The sequence below is a fragment of the Lithobates pipiens genome, unplaced genomic scaffold (genome assembly GCF_037356315.1).
Source record: "Lithobates pipiens isolate NorthernLeopardFrog02 unplaced genomic scaffold, aLitPip1_a1.2 Scaffold_23, whole genome shotgun sequence".
NCBI lineage: Eukaryota > Metazoa > Chordata > Amphibia > Anura > Ranidae > Lithobates > Lithobates pipiens.
The window spans coordinates 86,396,348-86,413,429 of record NW_027507785.1 but is presented as its reverse complement, the minus strand read 5'-3'; the positions used below and the strand labels follow the sequence as shown (position 1 = coordinate 86,413,429).

Here is a 17,082-nt window from a genome sequence, read left to right as displayed (position 1 = left end):
TAATTTATTCTGAGAATGCGTGGCACTTTGTTCGTCGGAATTGTCTACACACGATCGGAATTTAAATGATTGGATTTTGTTGTCGGAAAATTTTAGATCCTGCTCTCAAACTTTGTGTGTCGGAAATTCTGACGGAAAAAGTCCGATGGAGCCCAGACACGATCGGATTTTCCAACAACACGATCCGATCGCACATTTTCCATCGGAAATTCCGACCGTGTGTACAGGGCATATGGGTTTGATGAGGTCAGGATATATTGATTGGTTTGTGCAAAAGTTACAATGTCTACAAACTATGGAATATATTTATGTTATTATGTTTTTATTACAAGTAATGGCGGCAATCAGCTACTTATAGCGGGACTGTGGACACCTAATGGACTCTTTTTTGGGAACCAGTGACAGTGACCAGGTACCCACTGATCAGCTGTGTAAAATCACAGCGGGAGTGAGCCGCCGGTGGCACGCACTCACGTCTGATACTCGGAAGTGCAGAATCATTATATATATGTGATTCTGTGCAGCACGACCACCCTATAGCAGGAAATGTGTTATGGGGCGGTCGGCAAGTGGTTAGTTGAATAAGATAAAGTTAGAAGCTCATTGGCTACCATGTACGGGATTTTGAGTGCTCCAGTTTTAGTAAATCTCCCCCACAGTGTCAGTCAATACTGATGTCCTCACAGTATATAGCCGACACAGTTGCAAAATTCCAGTATCAACCAATTTACATGTGTAACATAAAATATGAAACAACCATACATAAGGCAAGTCTCCAATGATTTGGTACAGATCTCTTAGGGTTCAGCAGAAACCGACAACATTTTACATGGAAAAACAAAGACTCAAAGTAAAAATAACCCATTCGTTTACCAGATTGGAAAACATGCAGCACTGGGGCAACCAATGTAGTCCTCCTATATAACACTACATATCCAGTGATGAAATCTTTGTAACCCTTCAAACGCATGTACCTTTTTTTTAAATTAAACTTCTATTCCTAAACACATTTTTCAATATGGACTCACTATTCATTTAGTGCTCTTACTTTCTACATTTCCGTATGATTAAAATGCTGTCGGTTTTTGATGTTGTTGGGATTTTTCCATCAGATTTGAAATGGTGTCTGTGTCCACTAGAGGAGATTTTTGTTTTCTTTCTGTACTATTTGACACCAGTTTCATGTCATAGAATTTCTAACCCCTTGCCACTAAAAAAGTTTTCTCTAGAGTTAGGTTTTAACAAAATATATATTAAACTTCAAAAAGCAGCGGCCAGTCTTTTATTAAAGTTTGTTGTATGAAGAAACTAAGATTAACAGCAGACTTCAAGCACGGCCATCATCAACTAAATCATGTCAATCTCAAATAATATGTCAAAACTCCAGTTTATGAAATATGACTATTTCAGGAAATCAGAAGCATGGCCAGTATTATATTTTACTACACTTGCAAACTCCAATAAATCAGATTCACATGACTTGTGAGCATTCTATTGTTCTACTTTTCAAATATTAGATTGTTGTGCATTGGGTTTTGTCAACTTTTTTAGGACCTTCACGACTAAACATGAGAGCCCAACTCCAAACCTCTAATAAAACTTCTGTTTTTTTTTTGCCGTCTATGCTCCCATTGAGGAGATAAAGCTGTCACTTCCTGTCCCATTGACATCCTGTCAGCCCTGACACACACAGTCTTACCTGGTCAGGAAGAGGGCAAATCTCCCCCAACAAGGCCATGGACAGCAATAAAACTCAATGAAAGATCTTCAGCTGGCCATACACATAGATTTGTCCATCAATGCTACATAGTGTGGATGAATCAATCTCCTGCTACACATATTTTATTTTGAAAGCCAACTCTACCAGCTGTCAAAATATCGAAACAGTGTCTGGATCTGTTCATCCACTAATTTCTGCCCAGCTTCTTCAATTTTTCAGTTGAGGGATGTTGGGTGAGAGTTGGCCAACAGGGCCAACCATTCAGTGAATTTCAGCAGTTCGTCAGGAACCAGACAAAATTTGCTATGTGAATGGTCAACTTAATCCTTCTCCATTGTGCTAAAAAATGTGTCTTATAGGTGTTTGTGTCTTTGTTTGAAAAGTTTCTCCAATGGAGTCACGAGACCTTTCATAAAATGGTAAATAGTAGCACTCATAAACCTAAACAGGCTCCTGCCTCTGACAATTAGGGGTGCTGATTCAACCATGGAGCATGTTGGGAGGATCCAAGGTCTTGTCTTGACCATATTAACCAATAATATTTCTTAAGATCATAGGAGAAACAGGTTGTGTGTTTTTATGGTAGCAATAAGGGGCTGAAATAAGTTCTAACTCATCCCTATTCTAATAAAACCTTTTGGCTAATATAATATATTACACATGTTAAATATAAATTAAATATAAATTAATGTTTAACAACTACAACAGGTGGGTAGATAGATAGATAGATAGATAGATAGATAGACAGATAGATAGATAGATAGATAGATAGATAGATAGATAGATAGATAGATAGATAGATAGATAGATAGATAGATAGATAGATAGTGTACATTACACTATAAAGAAAGACAATTGTGACTCAATCACCCAGGCGTTTTTGTAATATATCATCAGTTTATTCCTGTATCTTTTTTAGTGTGTTTAGTAATTTAAAAAATACAAATTAGGAATAATTTTGAGTGCTGATAAATTTCATTTTTTGAAGCCTTAAGATGAAAAACTCACTTGGTGAAAATAATTTTTTCATTATCTGCAGATTCGTAAATAGCCCCTATATTTTTTTCTATATTATTTTGAATTGCTGTCCTTTGAATAGTGCCTAGTCACAAGCCTACCTGGCTAAAGCCATTCAATTCCAACACAACAAAACTATAGTGACACCAGGAAAATACATTGTGCCACAAACAAGCAAACTTTATTACAATCAGGCCTTAAATGATAACCTGCAACGCTCTTACAAAATTGTGACTGCATTCAGATTGAGAATATGATGAGAAAGGCATGGGTGGATGTTATAGTAAAAGAAATGTCAGTCCAATTAGTACTTGCAGATATATAGGGCACTAAAGTCAAATGCCAATTTATTCCTATACTTTTTATTGTAATAGACAAGCTTAGCCGTACCCTTCCTCCTCCACAACCTATAGATCTAAAATAACATTTCACTAGTCACTTGCAGCTGGTAAATTGGTAGTGCACATCGCCCAAAAATCCATTAATTCTGCATGGGAAACACTGTATTTGGATCTATTTTCAATGTGTTTTACTGCATGTTAGTGCAATGCAGAATAATTACTTTGAATGGCACCCCAACTCTGCTGAAACCCACATTGCACACAGTGCCTTGCGGTAAAAGTAGCCCTGTGTGTTTTTGGCAGCATTGTGGTTCCTTGGCAGCCATTTAAATGGAATAGCTTGCCTTCACACAAAGAATGATAATGTGAGATCCAAGTGTCAACACCCGTTCATTAACGCACGGCTGCACAGCTTTTAAGTATAATAGACCCTTGTTGTTTCAAGACAGCCCTAAGATGTCATTGCATTGTGGGGCAACAGATGGAACTAAAGCTGGCCATAGAAAGATCATTAGACTCCTCTTGAATGGGAATGGCCATAGATGGGTCAATATTCAGCCAGTCTTTGTTGAACGAGCCAAATTTCAATCTATCTATGGCCAGATTAAAGTGTTACTAAACCCAGTAATATGAAAATAGTTCATCTGCCCCCCACAGTGCCCACAGCTTACAAATCTTCTTTTTACATTAAAATATTGCCACTACTGTATATAGCTTTTTGGCTGATCTGTTTACCATGGTCAGTGATAAACTGCACAGTTTCTCCAGTGCTGAGAGTTCAGGTAGGAGGAGATTTCCACTGCAGCCTGAATACACGCCCACATGTGTGATGTCAATATCATCTGACCTGGCTATCTCTGAGAACAAGTAAATGTTCTCTCCAGCATAAAAGACACAACTGAGCATGTGCAGGTTGGCTACTGCCTGTGTGTTAGCTAGCCATTCAAAGATAGACGATGCAAGAAGGGAAGGATCTGTGCATACAGGATAAAACAGCCTTTTTACACAATGCAGAGGCTTAACCCCTTAAGTACCACCATGAGTATAACAAGCATGCTATGCTGCATATAAAGACAGATTTGACTGTTGTGGGTTTAGTAACAGTTTAAGGGTAGATGATAAACAAATTGTGGGTTTGGAGTTGTGTTAGCAATATGCTAGAAAATACTGTTGTGACAGTGCAATTTATTTCTATACGTTTAATATATTTTATACCTTTATGTTTAATTGAATAGCAGTGTTCCTTTAAATCCAGCAGATCTTTTTTTGGCATAACTAGACCACACTGTGTGGATTCAGTAGGCCTTTAGTTATTTTATACTGTTTATATTTTTCAGTTATTATAACAAAGATCATTAGTTTTAACAATATATATCCTTGTATACATTTTAAAAAAATGTTTTATTTGAATAGCAGTGGCCCTTTAAATCCAGCAGATCTATCATTGGCATAACTAGACCACACTGTGTGAATTTAATGGACCTTTGGTTATTTTATATTATTTTTATTTTTCATTTCTTTTAACAGATCATTGGAAAAATACATATTCTTGTACATATTTATTAATTATTTACCTATCAATCATCAATACATTTTTACGTTTTTTTCTTTGCCATATCTGCGAATGGGAAATATACTAAAAGCATATCGTTTGAAAATATACCCTTATTGTAATAATATGGCCCAGACTGGCCATAGGGCACACTGGGCATTTTCCTGGTGGCCCAGGGCCGTCGGGCTGCATGTCCTAACCATAGCTGGCTAATGCAGGGGTCCCCAACTCCCGGGCTGTGGACCAGTACCAGTCCGTGGCCTGTTGATGACCAGGTTGCACAGCTGGAGGTAAGCGGCAACGGTGGTTTGTACAGGGCTAACCCAGACCATGGTCGCCGCACTTCCCACTATGCAGCCATGCCTGCGTCTCCTCACCCGGCTCTCCCAGGAGCTGGAGATCTGGCCATAGGGCACACTGGGAATTTGCCCGGTGGCCTAGGGCCACCAAGCCGCATTTCCTAACCATAGCTGGCTAATGCAGGGGTCCCCAACTCCTGGGCCGCGGACCAATACCTGTCTGGGGCCTGTTGATGAACAGGCTGCATAGTTGGAGGTAAGCGGCAACCATGGTTTGTACACGGCTAACACAGTCACCTCCCACTATGCAGCCATGCCTGCATCTCCTCTCCCGACTCTCCTGGAGCTGGAGATCTGCACAGAGAGCAAGAGTCTTTTCATATTAACCAGCGGGTATTCAGCCACTTGTTAATATGATCCAAATCTGCAACTCATCCTGCCATCTGCCCTGCTTATAGGATGACATCGTCGGCGGGGTGGCTGAATCATGTCCCTGCCCTGCCAAAAGTAGGACTGTGCAGGGGAAGCAGAGATTAAAAGGGGGCACTGTGATTAGAGGGAAAAGAGGGGTGGCATGACTGCAAAGGGCACAGTGATGGGGGCTGTGATTGCTAGGGGCACTGAAATGTAAAGGGGCACTGGGATATAAAGGGGACTGCACTGCAAAGGGATGCTTTAATCATTACAGTGCTCCTTTACAGTGCAATTCCCATTATATTACATTACAGTGTGGAGGACTGACCCCATGACCCCTAACTCTATGAATATCTTGCCACCAGCCACCCCCGCGAATGCCATATGTGATCAGTTATGACACCAGCCATTTGATGGTTTGATAGTTGGAGAGAACAACCAAAGTGACAGCTACATTCCTGGCATGTGCCAAGGATGTAATTGTTTTTTGAAACTGTTAAATCGATGGGTTTAGTTCTGCTTTAAGAAAAACAAGAGATGACTTAACGTTTCCTGAAATAAAAAAAAACCTTTGTGTCCCCTTCCTTTTACCATTCCTTTGCTAAATATAGTCACAAATGTCGAAAAGTGGCCAATGCAGGAAACAAGACTGGGAAAACATGACCAAAGTTTGTGAGTTTTCAGGCTTCTTGCATCCCCGTTTCTGCCCTAGGCAATAGTCTGTGAGGGTTATTCCAATAATTGCCCCTCCTTTCCTAAAAAAAAAAGTTAATACGTGAAATCCCTTGACATGCATTAATATAAACAATTAAGCTTTCATAGAACCATTTCACATGATCTTGCTTCTTATTTTAAAAGATGCAGCCTAGGAGTAAGGATTGTTGCAGAGACTCATGTTAGTAACATGTAGCAGAAGACCATGGGAAGAGATTTGCCATAGAAAACATTCAATAGGCATGACAAAAGGGATGAACCTCCACAGGCAGAGAGGTCTTAAAGTAACAGAAGGGTTCCACTTCCAGTGTACAATCTAAGAAGTGGTGACACCAGAAGTGCCAGCATTGCTCCATTGTTATAGCTATGTCACCACTGCTACCAAAGGAACTGTTCTCAGATCTGGGCTGAAATGTAGTGATTTCTATATCAAAAGTAAGGCACAATTGTAGTAAGAACTGCAAAAAAATTGAACATACTGTTTGTATAACTTCCACTTTAATAAGATATTGAAGTTGTATGATAGCGCTGACCCAATGTGAGTAGAAGTTAATTAAAATGAAAGATAGATCCGATCCGATTAGTGTTTCCAGCTGGAACTTGGTTTATAATAGAAGTACAAAACCAATTCTGGGCTCGAGGCTGCTGCCTCTCTGATCACAATAGTCCAACTGTTACGCAAATGAGCAACTTCCAATGGAAATTTGCTTAAAATCTTAATTTGTTAGGAACAACAGATACATCCAATGCATTTCAGGGGACAGAACTCCCCCCTTCTTTAGGACTTAGACAAAGCTTAATGAAATGATAAACATGAAGTAATATGGAGAAGGTGAAATTGAGGTTGGATTCAAACTGACCTATCCTATCAGCATATGGACAGCCAACTCCACCCTCAATTTGAGGCTCTCTGTATTACTTTGAGCAGATCATTTCATCAATTTTTGTCTAAGCTCCTGAAGAAGGGGGAGTCCTGTCCCTTGAAACGTGTTAGAAGTCTATTTTTCCTAACAAATAAATATTTTAAAAAAATTTCAAGGAAGTTAATGGTCTTCACCATACATTCAGACTTTAATAAGAAAGTACATAGGGTACTAATAAATATGCAAAAAGACATATCCAATAATAGCCAATCAGATTTTAGTTCACTAGAATCAGATCAGTCATATGCAAAGACTGCTTGATATCTTTGCCTTATTAGGTAAGTGATTTAACTAGTTAGCTTTGGTATAGAAAGATCCACCAATCTTTCTATAACTCTTACAACAGTTTACTATTGAGTTGGGCTTATTCAGTAAACCAATGCAAGGGGTAATGCAAATGTGCAAAGTACAAAAGCCTCATAAGGTTTCTATCTGCAACACTCAGAATAATAAGGCATACATTTCTGTGGGTTTTGCCCTTGCTCAGGTATGTAGTTATTCAATGACAGAGGGAAGCACAACATTCTATGGAATAAGGGCCCAACTATAAACCAAGATTTTATTTGCCTGTGGTCATGACATTTAACAGCATCAACAGTGTTTTGCAAATGAAGCAGCAGTCAGCAAGGGGTTAAATCACCTAGCTGTGAACTGACCCAGTTAAAATCAATGCAATTAGAGTTACAGTCAGTAAGATGTTAAATCCCCAAACTAAGCAACCTTTTCAAATGTCACATGTAGCTCAGTCCTGGTACTAGCCATACAGGTGTAAATTCTGTTACAATTTTGGAAGATCTCCATCAGCTTTTGTCTAAAAAAAAAACATTTGAGTAGAACTGAACAGTCCATTGTAATCTGCAATCCTTTTTTTCAGTTTTGATGACCCATTTGGCATCCTATTATCCCACAAATTAGGATAGAAACCAATGAAAAGTGCCCTTTTAATTGGTAATGAGGTGATCTAATTATCACCATAGCCTGAGTTGTCTAGTTGTTTGGGTTTAAGAAACAGTTTGAGTCATGATTGGAAGATTGCACTGGACCGTTTTATTTTATTTTTATAAAAGGTGAATAAAAGCTTCCAAAATGTGCCAGGTTTATGGGCAGCTTGAGGTAGATATAGAGATCTACCATCGAGGATTCTTGACATTAGACTCAATGGAGGGTCACAATTTGTCTTTCTAGCTCCAGCAACACTTAAATGTGGCACATACATGACAAAACAATCGTTTAGGTTTCGACACAGAAAAGAGAAGCAAGGCCCATAAGATTCAGAGATTTCCCAACATGCTGGTCCAATCCTGCAAATCTTCACAAGTACTTTCAAACTGTGCTATGCTCCTATGCCAACATTAACCCAAACTGGTCACACATTTCTTGCGAAAATTGCTCCCTTTATGGCAGCATTTAGTTAGGAATGGCTTAAACCATAACATCAATATCTTGGCTGTGGATCTCCGTTTGAAAATGCTGGATGCCTGGCCCAATGGCTTCCATACTTTCTGGGCCATTGACCAAAAACAAACTGGCAGATTAGGAGAGTCAGAGTTAAGTCAGAAGGCTTCATCTGCAGACTTGTTTCAGGTCAGTGACTCAAATTAATGAAGCAAGACTGTCAGACAATGTGCATTGTCAGAAAGAGAAGTCCCCATTGGCAGCTTCCATGGCTATCACATGGCAGTTTGCCCTTAAAGCTATTCTCCAAGCAAGTTTTTTAATGTGTTTTAATAAAGCATATACCCCAGTTTTTTCTTTACGGCTCACTCTAAGGGTGCCCCTAGCCCCTTTTCTCCATCAGAAAATGCCACCTGTTAACACCTGTTGAGGCAGCAATTCCTGTTGAGGAGACCAGTCACCCCAGCTGACTATTTGTGGACTGGATGATGATCTCCTCAATGGCAACCACTTGTTCTGCAGGGTGGGCCTACATGATTTAGGCCAGTGATGGCGAACCTTGGCACCCCAGATGCTTTGGAACTACATTTCCCATGTTGCTCAACCACACTGCAGAGTGCATGAGCATCATGGGAAATGTAGTTCCAAAACATCTGGGGTGCCAAGGTTCGTCATCACTGATCTAGGCTTTCCTGCACTCTTCTCCTCCTTGCATTGCAGGTTGATGAAGGTGAAGCCAGTAGGACTTCAAAGAAGATTTTCTTGCAACTGGAGGAAGATAAGTGGGTGTTCTAGAGGGGTGGAGCGAGTATAAAGCACAAAACAAAAAGAGACTTGCCCAAAGATGCTGTTTAAGGCCTTCATAGATAAACTTTGTGATTGACATTATTTCTAGAGATTCTCAACTGAGTTCAGACATTTCATTAACCCTTTCCACAATTCAGGATTCTGAGCTGATTAAGGATTGATGTGGACCCTTAAGGGAAATGATTATTTTGTAAGACTTGATCCTTCACATAACCTGCAAAAGGCTAAAAGCCAGGCTGATCTTTATCAAAGAAGCGGCAGAAATTGAACGTTCGATGAATTCAAAGAGCAGAACGTGGATTCTCCTTACCTGCTCGGTGTAAATGATGCTGCTGAAAGCTTTGCTGATGGAGGGATCCGTGACACAGTAAAAACATCCAGGCACTTATCCACAAGTAGACGACCCAAGACATTGCCCAGAGCATCGCCATTCTCTAAATGAAACACAGGCAAGAGTTATGATCCCGACCCTTCACTTAAGGGAGCTTCTTAATTGTAACCATTTGCAATATATATGAAATGACCTGGCATGCTGCATGCATTCAGAGCACATTGCAACATAAAGGTTAAGAACATACAGACAGCCCAGGAACAAGGCGAGCTAGCAGGGAAAGCTCAACCATTTAGCAGTGCAAATGGCTTTCTTATGAAATGTAATTTTAGGTCATCAATCTCTGACCTTATATATATGAGGTTGTGAGTGTACAGACGCCATGAAGGTTCTCTAGGTAGCTGTTCATGTGTTTGTGTGTATATCTGTCTACATTGATAACATTGTTGGAATACAATATCTCTTATGGTATAGAAGCTATAGGCTGTATTATAACTGTAGCATATGATCATATTAAACTTGTATTTTAAAAATTATATTAAAGTACACAGATACATACACACACGAATCATGGCTGAGAACTTGGACTACTGTAAATCCTTGGTGTCCAATCTGCATCCTGGGGAACACATGTGGACCTTTAAGCTCCTTGCAAATAGTCCCCTTGTATTCCTTGCCTAGGTGCTTACTTAGGCCAGTGAAGGAAAATATTCTATCGACTGTCTTCTAGTAGCTAAATGGTTTGGTTTATTTTTTTCCCATACTATCACACCTTTTCTGTGATGTCCATTCATTTTTCTTTTTATGTTTTTATCCCCATCTTATATAATAGATCTTGCTTTGGAAAATATTAAATGTGGCATAGGTCATTTTTATGGGGGATGTAGGGAGCACATATGTGGAAGCATTGATTTTTAAATGGGCTTTAATAGTAGTAAACTCTAACTGTCTAATGTACGGTGTCTCCAGTCTATAGCTCTCTTTTAAAGCATGGTCTCACAAACTCCAACAACAGGCCCATAGTTTCCGACCATCTCTGACCATCTCTTCTAGTATGCCCATAGTCTCTGGTTATCTCCTAGTGATTATCTGCAATCTCTCCTAAACTATTGCGTTCACTGAAAACTATGTGTGACTCCTTGGTCATGTCAGGGACCACACTTGAACCCCTCTATATGCCCCCTTGTAGCATGCCCATAGTCTCTGACCATACCTTGTAGCATGCCCATAGTCTCTGACCATACCTTGTAGCATGCCCATAGTCTTTCACCATCTGTATTAGTATGCCCATAGTGTCTGATCATATTGTGTAGTATGCCCATAGCCTCTGACCATCTGTTGTAGCAATCCTCATAATCTTAGATCATCTCCTGGTGATTATCTGCAATCTCTGACACCTTCCTGAAATATTGTGTTCACTGCAAATTATGTATGGCCCCTTGGTGATGTCAGGAACCATGCTTGAGCCCCCCTATATGCCCCCTTGTAGCATGCCAATAGTCTTTGACCATCCCTTGTAGCATGTCCTCAGTGTCTGACCATCTCTCGTAGAATCACCATAGTCTCTGACACCTTCCTGTACTATTATTTTCACAGAACACTAGGCATGGCCCCATGGTGATATCTGGGGCTGCACTCAAGGCCCTCTATATCATGTGAGTAAACCACCATTGCTCTATATGTTTTTAATCATTTGTAACACACTAACATTAAAGTAAAGCTAAACCCTAACTGGGTGAGATGCACTTTGCTAAAGCCCTGTGTATCACAATTGCATCGTTTTTCATCCTTTATTGAATCTTCTAAAGTCTCTTTCAGCCAATTTCTGTCTACATGTGCTGGATTCAGTGTCAGCTTCACATCATTGTGGACCAACCCTTTTGGTGGACTTTGCTTGCACAACGTGTGTCCCAAGCTGCTTGTAATTTCCACCATGGGTACATGTGACAAGGCGGCAATGCACCTTGGTTGGGCTTAAATCTACTTTAGTATCAGTTTTAGAATAAAGATATCCTAGACCAGCCTTTCTCAAGCTTTTTTTCCTTAGAGGACCCCTTGAAATAAATTTCAAATGCCCCTTACACTGATGGTCAGGGGGAAGAATGTTCCTTACACTGGTGGTCATTGGGAATAATGTATCTTACACTGGAGGTCAGGGAGAAGAATGTCCCTATACAATTGTAGTCAGGGGGAAGAATGTTCGTGGTCAGGGGGAAGAATGTCACTTACATTGGTGGTCAGAGGGAAGAATGTCGCCTACATTGGGGGTCAGTGGGAAGAATGTCCCTTACATTAATCAGTGGGGAGACTGTCCCTTACATTGGTGGTCAGGGGGAAGAATGTCCCGTACATTGGTGGCCAATGGGAAGAATGTCCCTTACATTGGTGGTCAGAGGGAAGAATGTAGCTTACATTGGTGGTCAGTGGGAAGAATGTCGCTTACAGTGGTGATCAGTGGGAAGAATGCTTTTTACATTGGTGGTCAGAGGGAAGAATGTGCCGTACATTGGTGGAAAGTGGGAAGAATGTCCCTTACATTGGGGCTCAGTGGGAAGAATGTCCCTTACATTATTAATCAGTGGGAAGACTGTCCCTTACATTGGTGGTCAGGGGGAGAATGTCCTGTACATTGGTGGAAAGTGGGAAGAATGTCCTTTACATTGGGGCTCAGTGGAAAGAATGTCCCTTACATTATTAATCAGTGGGAAGACTGTCCCATACATTGGTGGCCAATGGGGAGGATGTCCCTTACATTGGTGGTCAGTGGGAAGAATGTCCCTACAATGGGGGTCAGTGGGAAGAATGTCCCTTACATTGTTGGTCACTGGGAAGTACGGCCCTTACTTTGGTGGTCAGTAGGAAGAATGGGCCTTACTTTGGTGGTCAGTGGGAAGAATGCTCTCTACATTGTTGGTCAGTGGGAAGACTATCCCTTACATTTGTGGTCAGTGGGAAGTATGTCCCTTACATTGATGGTCAGTGAAAAGAACGTCCCTTACATTGGTGGTCGGTGGGAAGAATGGCCCTTACTTTGGTAATCAGTGAGAAGAATGCTCCCTACATTGGTGGTCAGTGGGAAGAATGTCCCTTACATTGGTGGACAGTGGGAGGAATGTCCCTCACATTTGTGGTCAGTGGAAAGAATGCTTCTTACATTGGCGATCAGTGGAAAGAATGCTCCTTACATTGGTGGATAGTGGGAAGAATGTTCCTTTGGTGGTCAGTAGGAAAAATGTCCCTTAAATTGGTGGTCAGATTGCCTTCCTTAGAAACAGCTAGAAAGATCATAGGTGTCATTGATTCTGTCCAAGTGGTGTTGACCCTGGAACTAAGGAACCATTATATTTGAGGTCAATCACCCACAGTTCAAGGAACCCCTAGCAACCTCTGGAGGAATGCTGGTTGAGAATGCCTGGTCTAGAATAATAATATAACTTCTATATTGTTTGAATAATTTATAACCTATATATTTTTTTTTCTCATTTGTGTTAAAATAAGGGCACATTCTCGCAAGGCAGGAAAGTAACATTGCATATACTTATCACCTCTATTTATATACTGTATAGGCTCTATCTAATAGGAGGTTTTCCTATTTTGCCTGTTGCCCCATAAGACTGCGGGCAAGCGCCAATACTGCACAGTCAGTTGCAGACAGACCTCCGAGGAAATGGAGCTCCATTTGAAAATTTCTCACTGGGAAAAGTGGATACTTTAGAAGCCATTACAGGCATAATGGAAGTAACTGAGGAAAGAATATGTAGCACCCTTGAGCCTGTTAAGACATGCTGGGCGCTGTAGTCCCGCAGGGCTATTCACTACAGCTGACAAAATAAAGCCAGGCTGTACCAATTACACTGCCCTTCTTGTGTGCGTTACTGGGGGCTATGGGCGTCACCAGGTTGGGTCACAGCAGACTGATTATATTCACGACCAACACCTACAAATACTATTTACAAAGTTGGAGAATTTATTGCCCCGTCTTCCAGTATTCCCATTTCCAGAAAAGGGGGAGTCACTCTTTAATTCATTGACTGATTTTGACAGCCGTCTGTCATCTATTGACATCTTGTTGTAGAACATTTTCTCACTGAGTCACAAAACATTTCACGCACAATTCTAATCTACGCCGACCCCTGGAATGCATTCATGATTAGCCCATGTCTCTGACACATACAGCTGTGCTGCACACAATGATGTCACTCATTTCATAATAGTTTTAAATGTTACAGGGTAAGCGGTGCCACTCGTAATATAATCAGTACATTGGGCAGGCTGGGAAGACCGCACTCCCAGTCCTTCCAGGTCCTCGGTATTCCACATCACCTGCTGGGATTTTTTTCTTCTTTCACCCAATTAATCAGACTTCAGACACTCTCCATTTTTTTTTCAGCCAATCAGACATTCCTGCTGCTGTATTTTCCTGCGCAGCCAGAGGAAAGTCATTCAGGGAGACGGTGTTCCAGGCAAGAAATTTTGTCACTTATTCACTTGTAATCTCTCAATGAACCAGGGGGAAATATTTTATTCCATGAAAAAGAAAAAAATGCTGATAAAGACTAATGTATAAATACATTATTCTATCCAATATCAATCAAAGAAATACATGGGGCTTGGGTTTGTATTAATATTTAATGTTATTTTTAGAATCCTATTAATGTTATAACCACTGCATAAGTTCCTTACAACAATCCTAAATCAAACGCATTAGTGATTTTGATTGTATGTAATACATGATCTAGTATGTGTAACTATTATAATGTATATAAATATAATGGCAGTTTAATAGACGTTTAATGTATGACAAACAGATAAACGCATACAGAGACACACATGTACAATATACAAATTGGGCAAAGCCATTTCTGTAGAGTGATAGTCTAATTACATTACAAATATATAAATATACATTCACATACATATTTAAATATCTACACTGTGTGCATGTGCGTACATACTTAATAATATATATATATATACATATATATATATATATATAATTTTTTTATTATTATTTTTTTAACACTATTACTACTTGCAGATATATAAATATATATATATATATAATATAATATATATATATATATATATATATATATATTATATATATATATATATATATATATATATATATATATATATATATATATATATATATATATATATATATATATATATATATATATATATATATATATATATATATATATATATATATATAGTTATTTATTTTTTTATTATTATTTTTTTTAACACTATTACTACTTGCAGATATATATATATATATATATATATATATATATATATATATATTTTTTTTTTTTTTTTTTTTTTTTTTTTATTATTATTATTATTATTTTTTTTTTAACACTATTACTACTTGCAGATACTACTACATATAAACTGTACACAGTATATATATATATATATATATATATATAAACACACACAGTAATAGTGCATATGTATACTGTATGCATACACACAGAGTATATATATATATATATATATATATATATATATATACACACATTCAAAAATATATCTATTTTACAGTACTTATTTTGTACTTATTTGCATATTTAAGTTTATATTTATATAAATGTATAAATTTATAGATATGCAAACATGCAAATGTTTTTTTTTTTATTGGCATATGTAGGTATAATTATATGTATTCATGTCTACCTACCTGTCCATCTATCTATCTAAATGATCTGAGTGTCTATCCATCTCTCTATCTTTATGTACCTTTATGTGTACCTTTATCTTTATGTGTGTTATCTATCTTCCTTATAACATTCATGTATTGCCCAACAATAGGATCACAACCTGTGGGGTCAGGGTTACTCCAAACAGATCCCACAACCAGATTCCTGAGGGAAAGACTATGTACTGTGCATGCTGCTTACGGTGCCCTAATGCCAAAGCAGCTCACCTATCCTCAGGACCCTTGGACTTGGGCTCCCTAGTTGACTAGGTTGACTAGTGAACCATGTCATCCAGATGTTGTAGAGTACAGTCCTATTTATATGACATCACCTGCATAGCTGAGCAGCCAATGCTACCCACAAGCTGCCCTTTCATTGCCTTCCAGGAGACACATGGGCAGCCGGTGGACCAGGGCATTGTGTGAAGTTGGTCATTGGCAGAGAAGTTGCTGAAATCGGAATTTTGTTGAACGGATGCTAAGAGCACCGGGTACCACTCCGGTCCTGATGGGAGAGATGTACAGCACAGGAGATGCTCCTCTCATTATAGTAAATGGAATTTCTTTTTATTATACAGCTTTGCTGTCATCCTATCTCATCCTTGCTCCCTATGCTTCCTATTGCCCCCCCTCCCCCTCCCCCTCCTTCCTATTCATCTATCATTTCTGATCAATAAATCATTGTAATCCCAGGTAACCTAAGCAGATTTCCAGCTAGTAAAAGAGATCTTTGCCTGTTCTGCTCTTTCTCTCCATGCTATCTGATGACTTTTAAATCTCAAAGCCTCTTACCTGTATAATCCGGCCAGTGGCAATGAGTTCCAAGGGGGATCATTGGAAAGATCTAAGACTTTTTAAAAATCCATTTGCACCACAAAAAAAAAAAGGGAAAATAAAATAGAAAAAAAAATAAAAAATAAGCCTTGTTCATCCAGCTTCCCCAAAGAGTAATCTTCTTCCCAGGGATTAGAAGGTGCTCTGGCTGTGTTCTATCACTCCAGTGTTTGTAGAAGAGGGGGAAGGAGAGACATGCCAGCCTGGACTGGGCTGTCAGGAAAAGTGGCCAAGATTTGGAGGGTGGAAGCCTTGCTCATACTTCCACTCCTCCACCTTTAAATCAGATCCCTGCTTGTGCAGCAAGCATTAGGAGTCGCTCCTCTGCGCAGTGCCAATCGGATGGGTTTTTTTTCGCTGCTGCTTCCCAGTCTCAGTGCAGATAGGAGAGCCCTGCCTATATTGTGGAGGCTGCCTGTGACTACTCTGTGCATTCCTCCTCGCCTATGACTTAAAGGGACAGCGCCTCTCTTCTCTGCCCAGACAACTTTCAGCAGCATCGCATCACAGCCAATCGATCTGTGTTGCTTTTAGGACTTTAAATTCGTTTTAAAATAAAAAATAAAAAATGTGGTTTGTTGCTTTGCAAGGAGGAGTGATGAGAAGCTGACAGATCAGACTAATAGAGCATCCTAATTCCAGCACTGTGCTGGTCCTCTCTGACAGTCCATTAATGGGGGGACTGGGCTGTGACAGGCAGCAGATCAACAGAAATGCGATTTTTATGGCTGGAGCTGAGGAAGCAGATGTTGGGTGCTGCAGAGCGAATCTTTACATGCTGAACTGTTGGGGGACTACAAGCTCCAGCATGCCCTGCCTGGGAGATCTATACATAGTTATATAGTTAGTAAGGTTGAATAAAGACACCCAGGGCCGTCTTTAATATTGATTGGACCCTGGGAAAAAAAATTCTTGGGGCCCCTGCATGCAATTTCAGTCTCCACCTGCTCCGAGACATAAAATAAATAGTAGCTAGGCTTAAAATCAGTTTACTGTATCAGATCAGGCAGCAATTGTGATTGGTTGCC

General features: G+C 39.6%; 1 protein-coding gene across 3 annotated transcripts in view; it reads right to left on the bottom strand.

The window, feature by feature from the left end:
- The window catches only part of TAFA1 (TAFA chemokine like family member 1), a 636,784-nt gene extending 620,290 nt beyond the window's left edge, over positions 1-16,494 (bottom strand). For 2 of the 3 annotated variants that reach the window (XR_013262309.1, XM_077451976.1), the window contains exons 1-2: positions 16,013-16,494; positions 9,493-9,616 (exon numbers count right to left, since the gene is read on the bottom strand). Coding sequence is in view for 2 of the 3 variants with exons in the window: in XM_077451976.1 (XP_077308102.1) it covers positions 9,493-9,613 (121 nt within the window). In the remaining variant the exon portion in view is untranslated. The remainder of the gene's footprint in view (positions 1-9,492; positions 9,617-16,012) is intronic. The other variant, XM_077451975.1, reaches the window with a different exon arrangement.
- Positions 16,495-17,082: the final 588 nt, after the last annotated feature.